The sequence below is a fragment of the Lipotes vexillifer genome, unplaced genomic scaffold (assembly GCF_000442215.2).
Source record: "Lipotes vexillifer unplaced genomic scaffold, Lipotes_vexillifer_v1.1 scaffold773, whole genome shotgun sequence".
Lineage (NCBI taxonomy): Eukaryota > Metazoa > Chordata > Mammalia > Artiodactyla > Lipotidae > Lipotes > Lipotes vexillifer.
In genome coordinates this window covers 162,465-179,504 of record NW_006786767.1, presented here as the reverse complement: position 1 = coordinate 179,504, position 17,040 = coordinate 162,465, and the positions used below count along the sequence as shown (strand labels likewise).

Below are 17,040 nucleotides of genomic sequence, written 5' to 3'. Positions count from 1 at the left end.
AACGAGAAAAACAAAAAAGGGAAGGTGTCAAAAATGTTTCTTGGGTATCTGGCTAAGAGACAGATGTAATTCACTAATTGGAGGTGTTACCTGCTATAACAGATAGGTGTGCAGAGTGCCATGGAGGGGTGCTTATCGTTCCGCCCATGGCTGGTGGGAGATGACACGTGAATCCAGAAATCACTCAGTCTGGGGATCATTTTCCTAAACAGAAGGCGGGAGGAAAAGAGGAGCTGAAGATTTAGAGGTGTTCCCCTTTGTCATTTACCTATCACACCCCTGGTTCATCCCCAAGTGTCAAGCCTAAATTTCCCGGGGGAAATCCCGGAAGCCGGGCTTCCTTCCCACCCGGCGGAAGGCTCCGAGGGGAAGCCCGCTGGGCCACTAGAGGGCGCGGAGCTGGCCGCAGAGACCCCAGAGCCGTGTTATGGCGGCGGCGAGGGTGCTTCTGTCAGGACGGCCGGAGTCGGTGAGCTTCGCGCAGAGCGTGTGTGGCCTACTGGGCGCCGGGCCGGGGCTCGGGCCGTGGCCCACGTACTGCGGCCTCAAGCGGGGACAACTCGTCCTCTCGGACAGGCCGTTCCCAGGCGCCTCCGCCAGGCTTCCGCTCCAGGTCCGGAGACGGGGGCACACGGGGCGGGGGCGGGGGGTGAAGGGCCGAAGGTAGGGACTGGGATCGGTTGGGGGCTGGAAGCGAGAGGCATGGGGGCCAGTCGCCTGCCGTGGCCTCTTTCCCCATCGGGGTGTCGCCGAGTTTTTGAAAGCCCCGCCTCGCTTCTGAGATATTAACCGCAGCGGCTCCCTCCCGCCAGCGACCCCCTTTCTGCCCTTTTTCGGCCCTGGATCAGCAGCCCAGGGCTCCTGGGGCCGAGCTAACCACGAATCGAGGTGTGGATCTGGCTGTGGCAGTCGTTCTGCAGTCCAGCGATCAGACTGTCTTGCTGACCCGAAGGACACGCACTCTCAACGTTTCCCCCAACCTCTGGGTACCCCCAGGTGAGCGGTCTGAGGGCAAGGCCCTAAGTCCAGGAAAAGAAATCTGCCCTTTATCCAACAGTGCTATTCCCAGTCTCAGAATGACAGAAGTAGGCCCAGAAATGTGGTATCAACAGGTCCCATAATCACAAGGGGCTACAACTGCATCTGTGCCCACTGGAGGAGGGGGCGGTGTAAACAGTGAGTGTCCCTGACCAGGAACACCACCATTCACCTACTGGTCCCACTGTTGTTGCAGGTGGGCACGTGGAACCTGATGAAGAGGTAGCCAATCCACTGACCCAACCTGCACCCTGCCCTGAAGGAGGGGCCCCCTTGGGTGTGGGCTGAGGGAAGGGCAAACAGGACTTGGAGGTGTCAGGCGGCGGCCTCTCTGACCTCCTGCCCCCTCACTCCCAGCTGCCGGACGGAGGACTTCGAGAGCTTCGGGAGGAGAGTGGACTACAGCTGCCCCAGGGCCAGTTCTTTTGGGTCCCTCTGGGGTTATGGGAGGTGAGACAGGGACCTGGGAGCCCTTAACAGCTTCTAACCCACCAAAGCCCAGAGAACAGCCACACTTGCCTTGACCACGTGGGACCCGATGGAGTGTGGGTGGTCTGGAGTCCCCAAGCCCACGACCCTTACCCATGTCCCTCCTCCACCACTTCTACTCTCCACTTCCTCAGCTGCATTTACAAAGCCCCAACAAGGGACGGGAAGTTCTCATTTTTGCTGTTTTCTTCTCTCCTAGTCTGCCTACCCTCCTAGGCTGAGCTGGGGTCTCCCCAAATACCATCACATCATTCTCTATCTACTTGTCATTTCCCAGGAGTCACAGCAGCAGCTACAGGTAGGGCTGGCAGTAGAGGAAGGAAATGCGGCTTAGGAGAACCGAACAGACTGGTTCCGACTATGACTAAGGAGAGGGAGAGGGAAGGTCAGAGATAACCAAGAAATCCAGTAGCCTCTCCCCTTGTCCCTGCCCCAAGTCTCTCCACTCCACCTGTGGGTAGGCTGTGATCCAGAACAGGTCTTCTGAGAGATGCCATGACTAAGGGATCAACATGTCTGGCTCCAGGCCCGGATCCAACCAAACCCAAGAGAAGTGAGTGCCCTTATGTGGCTGGGACCAGATGTAGCAGCTGCAGTGGCTGCCACAGAGGATGGGACAGAGACACCCAGACATCTTCCCCAGGACCTACCGCCTTCTGTCCTGTAAGTAGGAGCTCCTCCCTAACCCTCCAACACACGAACACACACACACTGAGAAGTTCATCTTCTGCCTCGTCCTTCAGGGAAATTTTGTGCTGTGCGGGAGATTTAGGGAGGGAGTGTGTCAACTGATAATGAAGAGAGCACATGAGATCAAAGATACTGCCCATAATACTCCAAGGGTTCCTGTCCAACTGGCTAGCACTGAAGACCTGGGTTTCAGTCCCACTCTCTCATGGGGGCAGGTCATTTAACCCTCCTTTCTGTAAAATGAGGTTAACACCCACCCACCCCTCTCCTGTGGTGGTTGGGAGGATCAGATGACCTTATGGATACGGAAGTGGGCTAAGCCACAAAGCACAGCCCAGACAGGAGCTGTCGTTCTGCAGTGCAGTGGAACTAGAAGAGAATGGAGGAGCTCGACCTCTGGTCTTGCCCACGCCCACACTGCTGCGGATGACCCCAGCCACGGCAGATAGCAAAGAGAGGGTCAGCACTGGGACCAAGTTTGCCCTCAGGCTCTGGCTACAGCATCTGAGCAGGTAAGGATGAAGAAGGACTTAAGGACTCCACAGTGTTGGGCTGAATGGTCTAGTGTTTTTATGGGTGTGGGGGAAAGAAAGGAAGAAAGAACTGCCCTTGGAAATCCTCAGTGTGACACCCCTACCGTGTGGAAGTAGAACTCACTTGGACCCAGGGCCTGCAAGGGAAGAACAGAATGTGGGAAGGGAAGAACAGAACCATCCCCCCACACACAAACCAGGGATCTGGAAAGCAAAGTGCTTAATCCCCTCCCCAGCCCACCTCCGTGACACTCACAGAACATCCACAACCTTTATTATGTGTAAGAACTTTGCTACAACTGTGGGAATAGAAAGTAAAATTACAACATAGATCCTCGGCCCTAGAGGAGCCTGAAAAGGGAGACTGGAGAGAGCACAAGGGTGCTCCCACCTCCCAGGAAAGGTGCAGAATGAGCCAGACCTAACCACAGGGCCATGGGCCTTTAGAAGCTCAGGCTCCAGGCTGGTCAGCATAAGCATCATTGTGAACTTACTTAAATATATAAATAGAGAGACCCAGGCGATTGGCCAGGCCCTTCTCCCAAACCCCTGGGGATCAGGGCTAAGGCCTTATCTCCTCCTCAGTCACACTGGGAAGCAGGAGGCAGGGAAAGTCATCTTTGGAGTATTTTGGTTTTTCTCGTTTACACACAAAAAATATGCAACCCAAAATAGAGTTCTCTGTCCATGTGTCTGCCTATCTCAGTTACTCCAGCTGTCTGTTTGGCCAAAGAGAACGGAATGGACATGAAGAGACAGTGGATATGGGGAAGGAACACAGCCGGCTTTGGGGAATGGGAAGAGAGGGCATCTGGGGGACACGAGAAGGGCCCCTTCCCCACGAGGCTTTAGACAGTCAAGGCTGAGGATTCAGCCCTTTCCCCAACTCACATCCCATCCCATTTGCCTCCCACTGCCTAGGTTAACAGACCCAAAGGAATGGGCTGGACATCAAAGAACATTTCCAAAAACAGACCCCAAATGTCCTTTAAAAGAGGTTAAATATTAACCCTTTGGGTGCTAGCCTTGTCAGGCAGAGATAAGGCCAAAAACAGGTGTCCATTAAGATCTTTCTGGCCTTGACCAAAGCCCTTCTGAGGGGTCAGAGGGGCCAGGGTTCCAGACTCCACAGCATACTTGCTCAGTGTTGAGAGGCAGTGACGGTTCCACAATCCAGGGGACTCAGTCCAGGGAAATGATGTCTGACCGACAGCCAGTCAAAGAGGGACCTGAGGGCAGGGGTCCTCCATGCCCCTCCCTTAAGTTTCCCCCAGGGGCCACAATGCTACTGACACGGCCAGGAGCGGGTGCCGGAGTGGTGCTGCGGTGAGAGCTCCCCAACGTGGGGCCTAGCGGGCCCAGGAAGTGGGAAGGGGTCCCTCGGTACTGGAAGAAGTGGCCCAGGGCATCCTGTTCGTCTAGCGAGGTGATGACGGACGGACCATAGTGCTGGGAGGAATCAAGAGCATGGTGTAAGATTTTATCCTGACTTTACCCGCCTCCCAGTCACTCATCTCAGAAATATCATATGGGATAAATAAAGCCCTCGGGGTCCCAAAGTATCCTCTGAGAAGCAGGAGGGCCTCCCTCTGACTCCTTCCCCTACTTCCCCACACCCCACCCCTCTTCCCTGCCTGGAGACAGCCCCACCAGCTTGCTAGATTCTCGGCCCTGTGGGCGTCTGAAATGTGTGGAATGTCCAGCTGGGGCAGTCATGGTGCTCAAGTGCACATGGGTTTGGGGGTGTGGGGAGGGGTGAGCAGACAGGCGCAGAACTACACTAAAAACTCTGGAGACAGAACAGTAAGTAACAGAGGACAGAGGAAGACATGGGTGAGAATCCGAAGAAATCCCAGTGGGGCCTAGGAGGGAAATAAACTGCTTGTACCGCAGTTTCCTTCCTTCATGGAGAAGCACATTAAGGTCCCTGGGGAAAATGAGAGAGTAAGGGGGACCATCAGTGCCTAGAAAGGAAGCTTCAGAGATCTGAGATGGAGAAGGGACCACTTACCTGACTCTCAGTCTGAAGGAAAGAAAATAAATCTAAACCTGGTAGGAGAAGAAAAATTAAAATCAACCTCCTATCTGACCCCTCTACCCCCGCCCCCCCACACACACACACAAAATCAAAGAAGTTCCTTGGATTGTGGCCCTTTGCAAAACAGCCAAAAAGCTCTGAAAAGGAGCAAGGGTTGTGAGCTGGTTTGGGGGAGGATATGGCAGTGCACGGTCCCGCCTTGTGATCAGTGTCATACCTTGTATATCAGCCCCCAGTGGGAAGGCAGGTGGGTACTCATGTAGTGGGAGACTGGACAGGAAATCCCCGCCCAGCGTGCCCATAGCAGGGCTCCGTAGCACCGAAGATGGCTGGTGACCAGATGTCAGGACTCTGTGAGGAGACAGAAGGAATCACAGATGTCCTCACCCAGCTCAGCCTCTCAAGTGCCCTCTCTGCCCCAGAGTTTGCCCAGTGATCAGAAAGTGTTCCTGACTTCTTCCTCTCCCTTCTGCTATAGATTCAGCCTATTTCTTCATACCCTTTGCTTCCAGGTAGAGCTGGGATAGCAGCTGAAGTGACAGGGCAGTGCTTCTTCGTCGGGGGCAGGTCCTCCTCGTCTGATGAGCTTTCTATTGTCAAGTCAATAACTTCAACCTTCTTCTTATTCTCTGATGGATTGCCCTCTTGGACTGGGCTATACTGGAGGCCTGTGGTTGGTAAGAAGACTGTGTCTCAGAGAAGAGGCCATACAAGACTTAGCTCAACTGGGGGACAGGGGGTCACTCACCATCCAGCCCATACCCTGGCGGGGGGCAAACCTCAGATGCCTCCTTCTTGGGTTTCATTGGGCACCAGGATCCATCTTCCATGAACTGGATCTCATCACAATCCGAGCAGGAATTAAGAATCTCCATGAATAAACTAGGGGAGAGGAGAGATGGGAATTCATGTGGCTGGGAGATGGCTGCAACAGTAGCTAGGGAGTTCTGGGACTCACCTTCCTGAACCTCAGCTTCCTCACCTGTAAATTAGGGATGTTACCCACCCTCCTGACCTCTCTGAGTTGTTGGAATCAAATAAAGTAAGGTGCATAAAAGAGCTTTGAAAATTTTAAATGCCGAGTTTTAAAATAAGTACATTCTAAGCACGTGTTCCATGTAGTACTAGGAACAAAACAGAAGGAGCAGAGATAACAGAACTCTATAAGCTACCTCAAAAAGAGGCACTGGGAACAAGAATCATAAGGTAGGCTCTGGAAGCAGGTTAGGAGTCGCTAGATCAAAAGAACTTTATTGCTATGTTCAGTAAGAGGTCAGGTAATTGTTTGATGTAACAGTTTGATACACCGGCTCTGCCACTTACTAACAATGTAACTTTGAGCAAGATACTCAGTCTCTCTAGGTCTCAGCTTCCTCACCTGTAATGACAGTACCTGTCTCACAGGGTTACTGGCATCTCATAGGACTCAATGAGATAAGGCATGCAAAGTACTTAGTACGGTGTGTAGTGAAGTCCTCAATGTTGGAGGGAGAGATAGATAGATAGGTAATATTTATATAAAAGAGACAGATATGTTAAGAGTTGGGAGGAGAAGTAAGTTACAGATATATATTTATATATGGGGGCAGGGGCCAGTCCTCGTGGATGTCCTAGGTAAAAGGAAGCTGAATGCAGAACGGCCCTACCCATCAATGATGAGAGATTCATAGGGAGCCTTCTTATCACACACAGGACATGTCCATGTTGGCTTCTTCTCATTCATCTGTAGATAAAGGGCAGCATCGAAGCTCTGCAGGTGGGCGCAGGTGAGGGCCCGACAAGGGACAGTCAAGCGCATCTTTCCTAGCTGAGGAGAGACAAGTTCTCTGGTCAGAGTCCCCATGTCCCAGAGAGCCTCACTCTAATAGCCCTGCGAACCCTCATCTGAGTCTAGAGGTTTAACCCACCACTCCTCCCCCTTCTCTTCTCCCTTGTACCCACCGGGCACATGAGTGACACCCGGAGACTTGTAGTGGCCACCTCACTGTCCGGGTCAGCGGTCAGCTTCTCCTTGACTGAAACAAGAGTGGGGCCAGAGCCATGGGGTCAGCAAGGCTGGAGAGAAGCCCGGGAGGTGGTGAGGCCAGAAGCAGATGGCTCTGGCTGAGAGGCAGCTGGGTAGAGCGCCTTTGGGGGCCAATGGGATGTCACATGGGGGTGGTCTGGGATCTGCATTACGAAGGCTAGGTGGCGGGGAGAGATTTCCCCATCCCTGAAGATGCTTAAGTACAGCTGGGTGACACTTTGGCAGAGATGACCTAGAGGGAATTGAAGCATCACAAGAGGGTTAGTGTTGATGATACTTAAAGACACTTTCTAGTCTGGAGAACCCATATTCCAACAGGGCTGGAGTTAAGGTCTGCGAGGTGCAAAGCAGATGTATAACTGGTAATGCAAGGGTGTCAACGCCTGAAGTGGCCCCACTTTTCAACCACAAAGATTGGTAATGGGGGTACGGCACGGGTTGGGGTTCATGTGAGAGGTGAAGTAAGTTGTCATAAGAGGGTATGAGTTTTAACTGTAAAGTCTCGAGGGCCAAGAAGAATTGGGTCCTGGTCAGAGAGAAGAGGGACGGGATGTTACTCACTCAGTGCCCGGGAATGGTCTGGGTTCCGGATGCCCTTTGCTCTGAGTTTTTGTAGAAGGGTTCCTGCAGTCAGCTGCCTCACCAGGTACACAGACAAGGAGTAATTCTACTTGGAGGTGCGGGGGGAGACAATCAGCCTCTGCTTTGTACACCACTACCACCACCACCACCAGCAGCCCCCCACCTTGTCACATGAGGGCCAGAGACAGCAAGTTAATGCAGAGAGACCCATGAAGAGAAAGATGTTTCCCCAGCCCAGTGCACTGGATGATCCCCTCTCACTCCCTGCAGGCTTCTCGAGGCTCCCTGCCTCAGCCACGCTCACCCGTCCAAACTCAGATGACCAGTTGACCACGATGGTGTTGGGAACAGTGGCTGAGAGTCGAGCCAGGGGTGTGATGTTGATGGGGCGGCTGGGCCTCTTGGGCTCAGCCCCATTCTTGGTAGGGGGAAGGTAACCCTGGGGGAGGGAGGGAGGGAGGGCCTGGTTAAGACACCTTGTCTTAGGTCACTCGCTTTCTGGAGAGAAGGTCAGCTCACTCGCTGAGATGAGTGAGACGGGGGCCCATTCAGTGACTCAAAAAACTGGGGCACTCTCTAGGGTTGGCAGCAGGGTTCATTCCTGGGGGAAAAGGAGAACTTACTCACTGACCAGATAAATAGGAACCTGCTCACTGAGTTCTTGAAGAGGAAGAGTAGGGATACCCCACTTCTTCTAACCCTCAGATCTAGGGTCATCACTTCTGAGAATATTTCCTGAACCTTTGAGTTGAACTAATATCCCCCCTCTGGGTTCTGAGAGAACCCTGTTCAGCCCTATCTTGGTACCCTCTAGATTATATTGATTCAGTCAGTAGAGTGAGCACCTACAATGTCAGGCATGCCTCTTTCATAATAGATGTAACATTTAGGAACTAAAACAGGGAAGGGGTTACTGCCAGAAGAAGGGAAGAGCATTTACCGGCAGGGGGCACAGTTTCCCATTGACCTTGACAAAGAGGTTGGGGGGGAAGTAATCCTCTTGGGGGCAGCTGGTCTCACAGAGACAGAACCTGGTAAGAGATGAGAGAAGATGAAAGGGTGGGGGACAGTTCTTGCAGAGAGAGGCAGGCAACCTCAGAAAATCAGTCATGGATATCTGTAGCCTTCAGCTTCCAAACAAGAATCCTAGGCCTGGGGTGGACATGGCAGAGCAGGGTATCTCCTAGGAGTAACTGTCATACCCTTAACTTCATTCCCACCCTCAGTGGGAGCCCTGAGGGGAGGGAGAATCAACTCACCTTAGCTGCACCTGTATGGTATAATCACATTTCGCTCCTGGCAGAACCTCTCTGGAAGAGGGAGGGAGGAGAGATGTCAGTATGTGGCCCCGAAGGGCAGGGGTGAAAAGAGACACAGAAAGTTAGATGTCCAGAGAATAGAGAAGGGACATACAAAAGGATGAGGGACAAAGCAGGTGCAGGAGGATGGAGAGGAAGGAGGGCAGGGCAGAAGAGAAGAAAGTCAGAGAGCAGAGTCTAAGGGTAACCACTCAAGGATGAGGCAGGACGACTGAAAGAGATGTACCTGGATGTGAGAATCTGCTGCACTTGCTGGGGAGTGAGGGCAAAGGTGAAGTGCGCTTCCTCAAACCGCTGGCTAGAAGTGGATGCTGAGGACACAAAGGGGCAGTTATTCCCAAGCCCATGTACAGGCAGCCACAGAAGTTGCCCCTATTCCAGGGTGCTGATCCCACAGGACTAAAGCCTAAGAAAGGCTTGGGAAAGAGGCATGGAGTCCAGGAAGACCCAGGGATCACAAAGAGCCATACCGAGGGTGGTGGGCCGGATGAGCTCCCCGTAGATTTCATAGAAGGGCAATGGTTTCATGGTGACATCAGGGTGCACAGGCTGGGGCAGAGGGGGGTGCATGTCCACTTCACGCTTAGGGCCCAGCAGGGTGCCAGGGGCCAAGAGGGCTGGGGGGATGGGAGCTAGAGGACCAGGAGAGCCTACAGGAGGGGTGCCAGGGGGCAGAGAGAGCAGAGAAAGATCGGAGGGCCCCAGGGTCTTCCGGGGAAAGCGTCGGCGGTAAAGCTCTTTGATCTTCATCTGGACGCTGGGGGCACAGCTGGACTTGAGGAGGTGCAAGGCCTTGGCCAGGAGCTCGTGCTTCCGCCCACTCTTGTTCCGGCCAGCGAAGCCGAGGAGCACCTGGAGCTCAGACACCCGGAAACTCATCACCATGTGCTGTGGAGACCAGAGAAGCTTGAGAATCCTACCTTGCACAGGGCTGTCCTGCCAAAGACACGGGCTGAGCTATTAGGTGGGCAATGCACTTTCCCTCCAGCGCTAATCAGAAAGGTGCTTTGCAGTCAGTGGATTACTGCCAGACAGCGAAGCTGGCCAAACGGACATCTAAGTCCCATTTCAGCAACCCTCAGATCACCTCACCACTGCCCCCCAGGCTTGAGCAGCCCTATCTCCCCATGCCTGGCAGTTTAACAGGTGAGGGCAGGGTGCAGACAGCATGCCACCCCAAAGCACACCTCTGAGTCCACTACAGCCTTTTCCCTCCATCCCTGCGGTGAGCCTGGACCCTCCTGTAAGCTGCTTATCTCCTCTCCTGCTTTCTCAGACACTCAGATCCATCCCAGCTCCTGGGAAGAGGATAGGAGACAGGGAGAAGGAGGGGGGAGAAGAGGATTCAGGCCAGACAGCCCTATAGAGAAGAAAGGGGCCAGGTGGCTGGAGGATTGTGCCCCACGGCCCACCCCTCCCAACACCTCGATCTACCTCAGCTATTTTCCCCAAGCCTCTGAAGCTTTTGTGGCCAGGGTTTTCAGGTCAGCGTTCAATGCTCATAACTCCCCCAAATCCTTTCTCAGTGTCATTTACATAACCACCCTCCCCTCAGTCCTATTTTTGTGGGAGAGAAACAGGACCAAAACTTGGGGTGAGAGGTTAACAGCGAATTGTAGAATCCAGGTATCCTTCCTGTTTACCCATTTACTCCATCTGCCAGGAACTAATATCCTGCTTCTCTCCTACCCAGAGAAAATAAGTGATCCTCCCCCTCCTCCACAGGGGTGGAAGAGAGAAGAGGAAAGCTCTAAGCAGAGGCCCTGGGAGGGGGAGGAGAAAGTGAGTAGCCCCTGAGCCAGGGTGCAGAATTGCATGCTCTCCTAGGCAGCTAGATCCAGTAACTAGACCTCAGGCCCTCCCAAGAAAATGGCTCCATTTCAAAAGGCAGAATAAAGCCAGGAGACAGGGGGATGAACCCCATGGTTTTTAAAGGTTCTGTGAGATGTCCTCGGATATGGTTATCCTCAAGTCTCTGGTAGTGGTAAGCTCTCTCTTTAAAGGACTCACTTCTATGAATCTCTAGGAGACCCTGCCACGGGGCAGGCCTTCCTAGCCCTCCACAATTCTTCCCCTCATAGGAGACATTATGGCTTTGGGCCCCTTTTGAGGAATATGATTAAAAACTTGCTCCTCTACCTTTCTCCCCATCCTAATTTCCTCCGTCCTGTCTTTATTTCTCCATTAGCTTTGTCAAGAACTTCTCTCTTTCTATCTCATAGTTTCACACTCCTCTGCCCAAAGATACCGACTCACTAAGGCAGGACCTTCCTCTCAGCCTCCAGGATGCTTCTGCCCCACCCCTCGATCTAGCCCCGCACAGCCCCGCCCCCTAGATCTCACCGCCTACTGGTACTTCCCAAGGCTCAGATCCCAATAGCAGCCCCAAAGCCTCTATCCTCTCAGCGCCTTTCCCCCGAGGAGCCTACCCGTAATCTGCCCCCCAGTCACAATCAACATCTGCCCCCTACTGTCGCATCTCTGGCCCTTGATCGACTCGCCCCCTTTGCCTCTACAGCAGCTTTTCCTCCTGGCCCTGCTCCTACATCTGCCCCTACTACCAAATCCGACTTCTACCCCGCGTCCCCGCCCCCTGCGCCTCGGCCCCCAACTGCGGCAATTCCCCTCGGCCCCACCCCTATATCTGCCCCGCGGCCCCGCCCCCGGAGCCCCGCCGCAGCCCCTTCGTCGCCCACAGGCACTTTTCACCATCCCCGGCAGCCAGTCCCCGCCACGTCTCCGGTCCCCACCCGAGCCCTCTCACCACTGCCCCCCAGGCTTGAGCAGCCCTATCTCCCCATGCCTGGCAGTTTAACAGGTGAGGGCAGGGTGCAGACAGCATGCCACCCCAAAGCACACCTCTGAGTCCACTACAGCCTTTTCCCTCCATCCCTGCGGTGAGCCTGGACCCTCCTGTAAGCTGCTTATCTCCTCTCCTGCTTTCTCAGACACTCAGATCCATCCCAGCTCCTGGGAAGAGGATAGGAGACAGGGAGAAGGAGGGGGGAGAAGAGGATTCAGGCCAGACAGCCCTATAGAGAAGAAAGGGGCCAGGTGGCTGGAGGATTGTGCCCCACGGCCCACCCCTCCCAACACCTCGATCTACCTCAGCTATTTTCCCCAAGCCTCTGAAGCTTTTGTGGCCAGGGTTTTCAGGTCAGCGTTCAATGCTCATAACTCCCCCAAATCCTTTCTCAGTGTCATTTACATAACCACCCTCCCCTCAGTCCTATTTTTGTGGGAGAGAAACAGGACCAAAACTTGGGGTGAGAGGTTAACAGCGAATTGTAGAATCCAGGTATCCTTCCTGTTTACCCATTTACTCCATCTGCCAGGAACTAATATCCTGCTTCTCTCCTACCCAGAGAAAATAAGTGATCCTCCCCCTCCTCCACAGGGGTGGAAGAGAGAAGAGGAAAGCTCTAAGCAGAGGCCCTGGGAGGGGGAGGAGAAAGTGAGTAGCCCCTGAGCCAGGGTGCAGAATTGCATGCTCTCCTAGGCAGCTAGATCCAGTAACTAGACCTCAGGCCCTCCCAAGAAAATGGCTCCATTTCAAAAGGCAGAATAAAGCCAGGAGACAGGGGGATGAACCCCATGGTTTTTAAAGGTTCTGTGAGATGTCCTCGGATATGGTTATCCTCAAGTCTCTGGTAGTGGTAAGCTCTCTCTTTAAAGGACTCACTTCTATGAATCTCTAGGAGACCCTGCCACGGGGCAGGCCTTCCTAGCCCTCCACAATTCTTCCCCTCATAGGAGACATTATGGCTTTGGGCCCCTTTTGAGGAATATGATTAAAAACTTGCTCCTCTACCTTTCTCCCCATCCTAATTTCCTCCGTCCTGTCTTTATTTCTCCATTAGCTTTGTCAAGAACTTCTCTCTTTCTATCTCATAGTTTCACACTCCTCTGCCCAAAGATACCGACTCACTAAGGCAGGACCTTCCTCTCAGCCTCCAGGATGCTTCTGCCCCACCCCTCGATCTAGCCCCGCACAGCCCCGCCCCCTAGATCTCACCGCCTACTGGTACTTCCCAAGGCTCAGATCCCAATAGCAGCCCCAAAGCCTCTATCCTCTCAGCGCCTTTCCCCCGAGGAGCCTACCCGTAATCTGCCCCCCAGTCACAATCAACATCTGCCCCCTACTGTCGCATCTCTGGCCCTTGATCGACTCGCCCCCTTTGCCTCTACAGCAGCTTTTCCTCCTGGCCCTGCTCCTACATCTGCCCCTACTACCAAATCCGACTTCTACCCCGCGTCCCCGCCCCCTGCGCCTCGGCCCCCAACTGCGGCAATTCCCCTCGGCCCCACCCCTATATCTGCCCCGCGGCCCCGCCCCCGGAGCCCCGCCGCAGCCCCTTCGTCGCCCACAGGCACTTTTCACCATCCCCGGCAGCCAGTCCCCGCCACGTCTCCGGTCCCCACCCGAGCCCTCAGCACCCAGTCTCGGTCGCTTCCCAGACTCGGCGTACAGCCGGGCTCAGTCCAGATGGGGATGGGGGAGGGGGCCGGTACCTTTAATTCGCCCAGCTCCGCCATCTTGAGACATCGCAGGCGCCCGAGCCCGAGCCCGAGCTCAGGCCCAGGGACCGGCGCACAACTCTCCACCCCGGCGCCGGCCGCAAATGCCGCCTGCTCCGCCCAGTCCGGCCCCCTACACCTCCCCTTCCCGGCCCCGCCCGCCGGGTTTTGGACCCAGCCTCAGCCCCTCCCTCCACAGCCGAACCCAGCCCCTGCACGTCTTTGGCCGGTGTTCCAGACCGGTAGACCCGGAGGGAGTGTACCGCCCGAAGGATCGCGGGGTCCCAGGGGGAATGGGAAAGGAGGTGGACCCGAAGCACCTGGGGGAGGGGGCTTTGCCACGCCGGAGTTGAGAAGGGATGAGCTTTTAGGGAGCCAAAGATACTTGGAATATGGAGAGAAAGTATCGGGAAGGGCTAAATCTCAGAGAAATGGGGGAGGGGGTAGCGAAGTTGGAGGAAATACCCTCAGCTCCTTACCTACAAGTTTAACCATCTAAATTCAAGAGTTCTACCAATTCGGGAAATGCGGGAGATCTGATCCATTTTAGAGACGCTATGGTGTCGTGAAGAGTTCATCCTATTCTCAATTCACCCCCTCCCCCCCAATTACATTGTATCTCGTGGTCCGGCGGTAGGACTCAAACTCGGCAGCAAAAAAGTTTGGTGCGGAGAGTGGGACTTACCAGCACAGTTGCAGGGAGCGGGGAGGGGGCTCGGGAGGCTCAGAGGGTGGGCTGGAGAGGTGGGGGGAGGGGGCCCGGCGCCGCTCCCGCAGCCTGCCCGGCTGGAGGTCGGTCCGGCAGCTGGACGCTGCAGCCGCAGCTCCGCCTGGGCGGGAGCTCCGCCCGGCCCAGCGCTGGGGCTAGGGCCGCCCCCCTCCTGGGTAAGCCCGCCAGGACCGCGGGAGAAGTGGGGAGGGGGCGGAGCCTGAGACGGGAGGGGCAGGGACTCAGAGCCCGGCCGGGAGAGATTAACTCCTCTAGTGAGTGGATCCGGAGAGAAGTTCTTTTATCTCCCATTCTCACTACCGCTGTGACCCTTGCAAACTCGCGTATGCGCTTGAGGTGGAAGAATGCTGCAAATAAGACGGTGTGGAACAGGAATCTGATCGCATAAAGAGGTTCCTACTTAGAGTCTCTCTCCCTAAGGGTAAGAAAACACGGGCTGCTAAAATCCAAAGTGTACCTAAACCCTAACTTTGCCTGTGGTCCCCTAACCCCTACCTCAAATGCACTGTCACCAGAGACCCCACAGCTTTGGAGTAGCTGAAAGTGAACAGAGGGGAGGTTTTTTCACCCAAAAAGGGCACCTTTCTGCCACTCTGAACTGCCTGCTCTCCTTCCTCCAAAGCCGTAGACCTTCCAGAGGCCCCATTCTCAACTAAGCTAATCACTCACAGGCAGGTCCCTTGAAAGTACCAACGTGAGAGCAGTTTACCCAAACTAGGTACTGGAAAAGTTCATAGCATTTTATACTTAGTCGGCTGGGACCTAAGTGATAATGTCATTTGTTCAATAAATATTTGAATGCTGTTCAAAGATTGTTAGGTGGTGAGGACATAAAATCCTTGCAGGAGTTCTCAGTCTAGCCGCAGCAAGATGGTTAAACCAATAATTGGCATACAGAAAGAGTGCTTTAATAAATTATATGAGTAATTCTCTCATTTAGCTTAAACCTTCTGTATAATCCTTCCCATGAGACCCCACAGCTGTAAGACTGAAGGTGCCAGCATACCAACATCCCTAGGTACCTGTTGAACTGGACCATACCCAACTACTTTGTGGATTTTGTCGCTAGGGAGGATGTCTGCCCTCTCCTGACACTCAGGTTCTTTCCTTGCTGCTCTGCTGCCGGCAATGGTGGAACCTCAAGCTCCGGTATTTGGTTCTAAATCCCAACTGCTCCCTCCAACACTTGAATCTTCATCAGGCCCTGAGCTCTTTTTTTTTTTTTTTTTTTTTTGCGGTACGCGGGCCTCAGCGGCCATGGCTCACTGGCCCAGCCGCTCCCCAGCATGTGGGATCTTCCCGGACCAGGGCGAGAACCCGCATCCCCTGCATTGGGAGGCGGACTCTCAACCACCGCGCCACCAGGGAAGCCCCCTGAGCTCATTTTTTGTTCTGTTAAGTCCTCTATATCAAAAGTTACTATGGACTAGTTTTATCTTCTAGAATTTTCAGTGGTTTCAGGGGAAGGAGAAGAGGGAGGATTAAAAAAAAGGAGAGAGAGAGATGGGGGAACTCATTTGAAAACAAATTCACAAGGAAAAAAAAAAACAGTTAATTGCAGTTATAAGTTCTAGCATCCCTACAGGATAACAAAAAACTAGCAACCAGGGCGCCTGAGTCTGATCCTGCCTGCAAGCTCTCTCTATACCCAGTGCCTGGCATTTAGTAGGCCCTTTAAATATCAGTTTAATAAAGTAATGTTACCAGACAAAGGAGGGAACCTGCAGATCAGAACCAAGTTTCAGATCGAGGGCATTCAAAAACATGGTCTGAACTGCATCATGGCTCACCGAGCTTCACCTACTCTCACGCATGCACTCACATCTGAAGCCTGGAGCACGAAGGGGAAGTGAAGCAGGAGTAGTAAGTCCCTACTGAAGTCCGACTGAAGAGACAGCCCAGGAGGAAAGAGGGGAACATTAAGACTAGAGTTACTCTGAGAAAGAAAGATTTATTTATGAAATCAAGGAAAATTTCAGGGCTTGGGGGTGTTGGAGTAACAGTTTATGGGGTTGTATAGAGAGAGATTGTTTAGGAAGACCAGGGGCTGGAGAAGGTTCCACTTCTGTGTTATCATTAACATCACTGACCATTCCCACAGCTCAGCCATCCTGGGATCAGCTTCCAGGAGCTCCAGAGGAAGCCAAGGGCCTGGCTTCCATTACCAGAGCTGTTTCCTGACTCATACTTGAACTTAGCAAAATGATCTCCCCCTCTCTGGACCCTTCTCTCAGCAGTTTCTTCATTCTTCCCACCCCACACTACATATATAATAAGGAACGTAACAGTCCTTTTCTATTCTTTGCTAACTCTAAGGGTAGAAAGGAAAAGAGAGGTTCTGTTCCCCTTAATAGAAATGACTTGGACATTTTGATGCTCTTCTGGCAGCTGCACCCTTCTTTTTCCCCATCAATTCCTCCTCTCTTCATTCTCCCAACCTTAAAGCAGTCTTGTGCCCATCCACATAAACCCCGAAGCTGACCCTCATCTTCTTTAGGACCTAATCTACACAGCTGCTCTTTTCCTGGCCAGACCCTGGAGCGAGGCTTTGCAGCCCTCCAGTGGCCCCCTGTCTTCCACGACGGCCCCTCCCCACTCTTCTCTCAGCCCAGTCAGTCTCCACTGCCAAACCGCTGCTGCCTGACCCAGCATAACCCAGCAGGGGGTGGGCTGTGAGAAGGAACTGGGAGGGATCAGTGTGGCAGCCACCAAACAGCAATTCCAGATTTTGGAGGAACTCACTTGCCTTACTCTTACCTAGCAATCTGGCTGGTGAAGGGGCAGGAAGGGGAGGAGACCCAGGGGAAGTGGCCCAGAGAGATACACTTTTTCAGTCTGAGAACAGAACTGGGGGGAAGAAGCCAAAGCTGAGTATCCTTTCTTCCCTCTTCCAGGAATCAGACTTTTCATCCCTCTTTGCACCTGGGGCAAAGAACACTGACTACATAAGACCATGCACCTCAAATCTAGACCATGGTTTAATGCTAAGGAGAATGCTAAAGGCAAGAGCTGTGACTGGTGTGGGTGGGAAGCAAAATGACCAGTAAGTAAAGTTTCCAGTTACATATCATTTTATG

General features: G+C 53.6%; 2 protein-coding genes across 2 annotated transcripts; one reads left to right on the top strand and one right to left on the bottom strand.

Moving 5' to 3' along the window:
* The first annotated feature begins 427 nt into the window (after positions 1-427).
* NUDT17 (nudix hydrolase 17) lies at positions 428-2,974 on the top strand. The gene is given in 9 exon segments (XM_007459360.1): positions 428-613; positions 813-996; positions 1,235-1,260; positions 1,396-1,488; positions 1,727-1,825; positions 2,054-2,190; positions 2,577-2,729; positions 2,841-2,940; positions 2,942-2,974. Coding segments are annotated over 9 exon segments (1,011 nt in total).
* Positions 2,975-3,007: 33 nt separating this feature from the next.
* Positions 3,008-13,336, bottom strand: PIAS3 (protein inhibitor of activated STAT 3). The gene is made up of 14 exons (XM_007459359.1): positions 13,228-13,336; positions 9,186-9,603; positions 8,942-9,026; positions 8,656-8,706; positions 8,337-8,427; positions 7,701-7,835; positions 7,376-7,481; positions 6,730-6,803; positions 6,435-6,595; positions 5,537-5,670; positions 5,288-5,456; positions 5,006-5,139; positions 4,762-4,799; positions 3,008-4,199 (listed from the first exon to the last, which is right to left on the bottom strand). The coding sequence occupies exons 1-14, from the start codon at positions 13,249-13,251 to the stop codon at positions 3,933-3,935; spliced, it is 1,887 nt and encodes a 628-aa protein (XP_007459421.1). The 5' UTR covers positions 13,252-13,336; the 3' UTR covers positions 3,008-3,932.
* Between the last annotated feature and the right edge of the window lie 3,704 nt (positions 13,337-17,040).

Bases quoted from the DNA above. Each gene is read 5' to 3' on its own strand.
- PIAS3 (XM_007459359.1), bottom strand. From the start codon at position 13,251: ATGGCGGAGCTGGGCGAATTAAAG. The intron at 9,604-13,227 runs GTACCGGCCCCC...TGGTCTCCACAG, and splicing joins CGGAGCTGGGCGAATTAAAG to CACATGGTGATGAGTTTCCG. The intron at 6,804-7,375 runs GTGAGTAACATC...CTCTTGTTTCAG, and splicing joins AGACCATTCCCGGGCACTGA to TCAAGGAGAAGCTGACCGCT.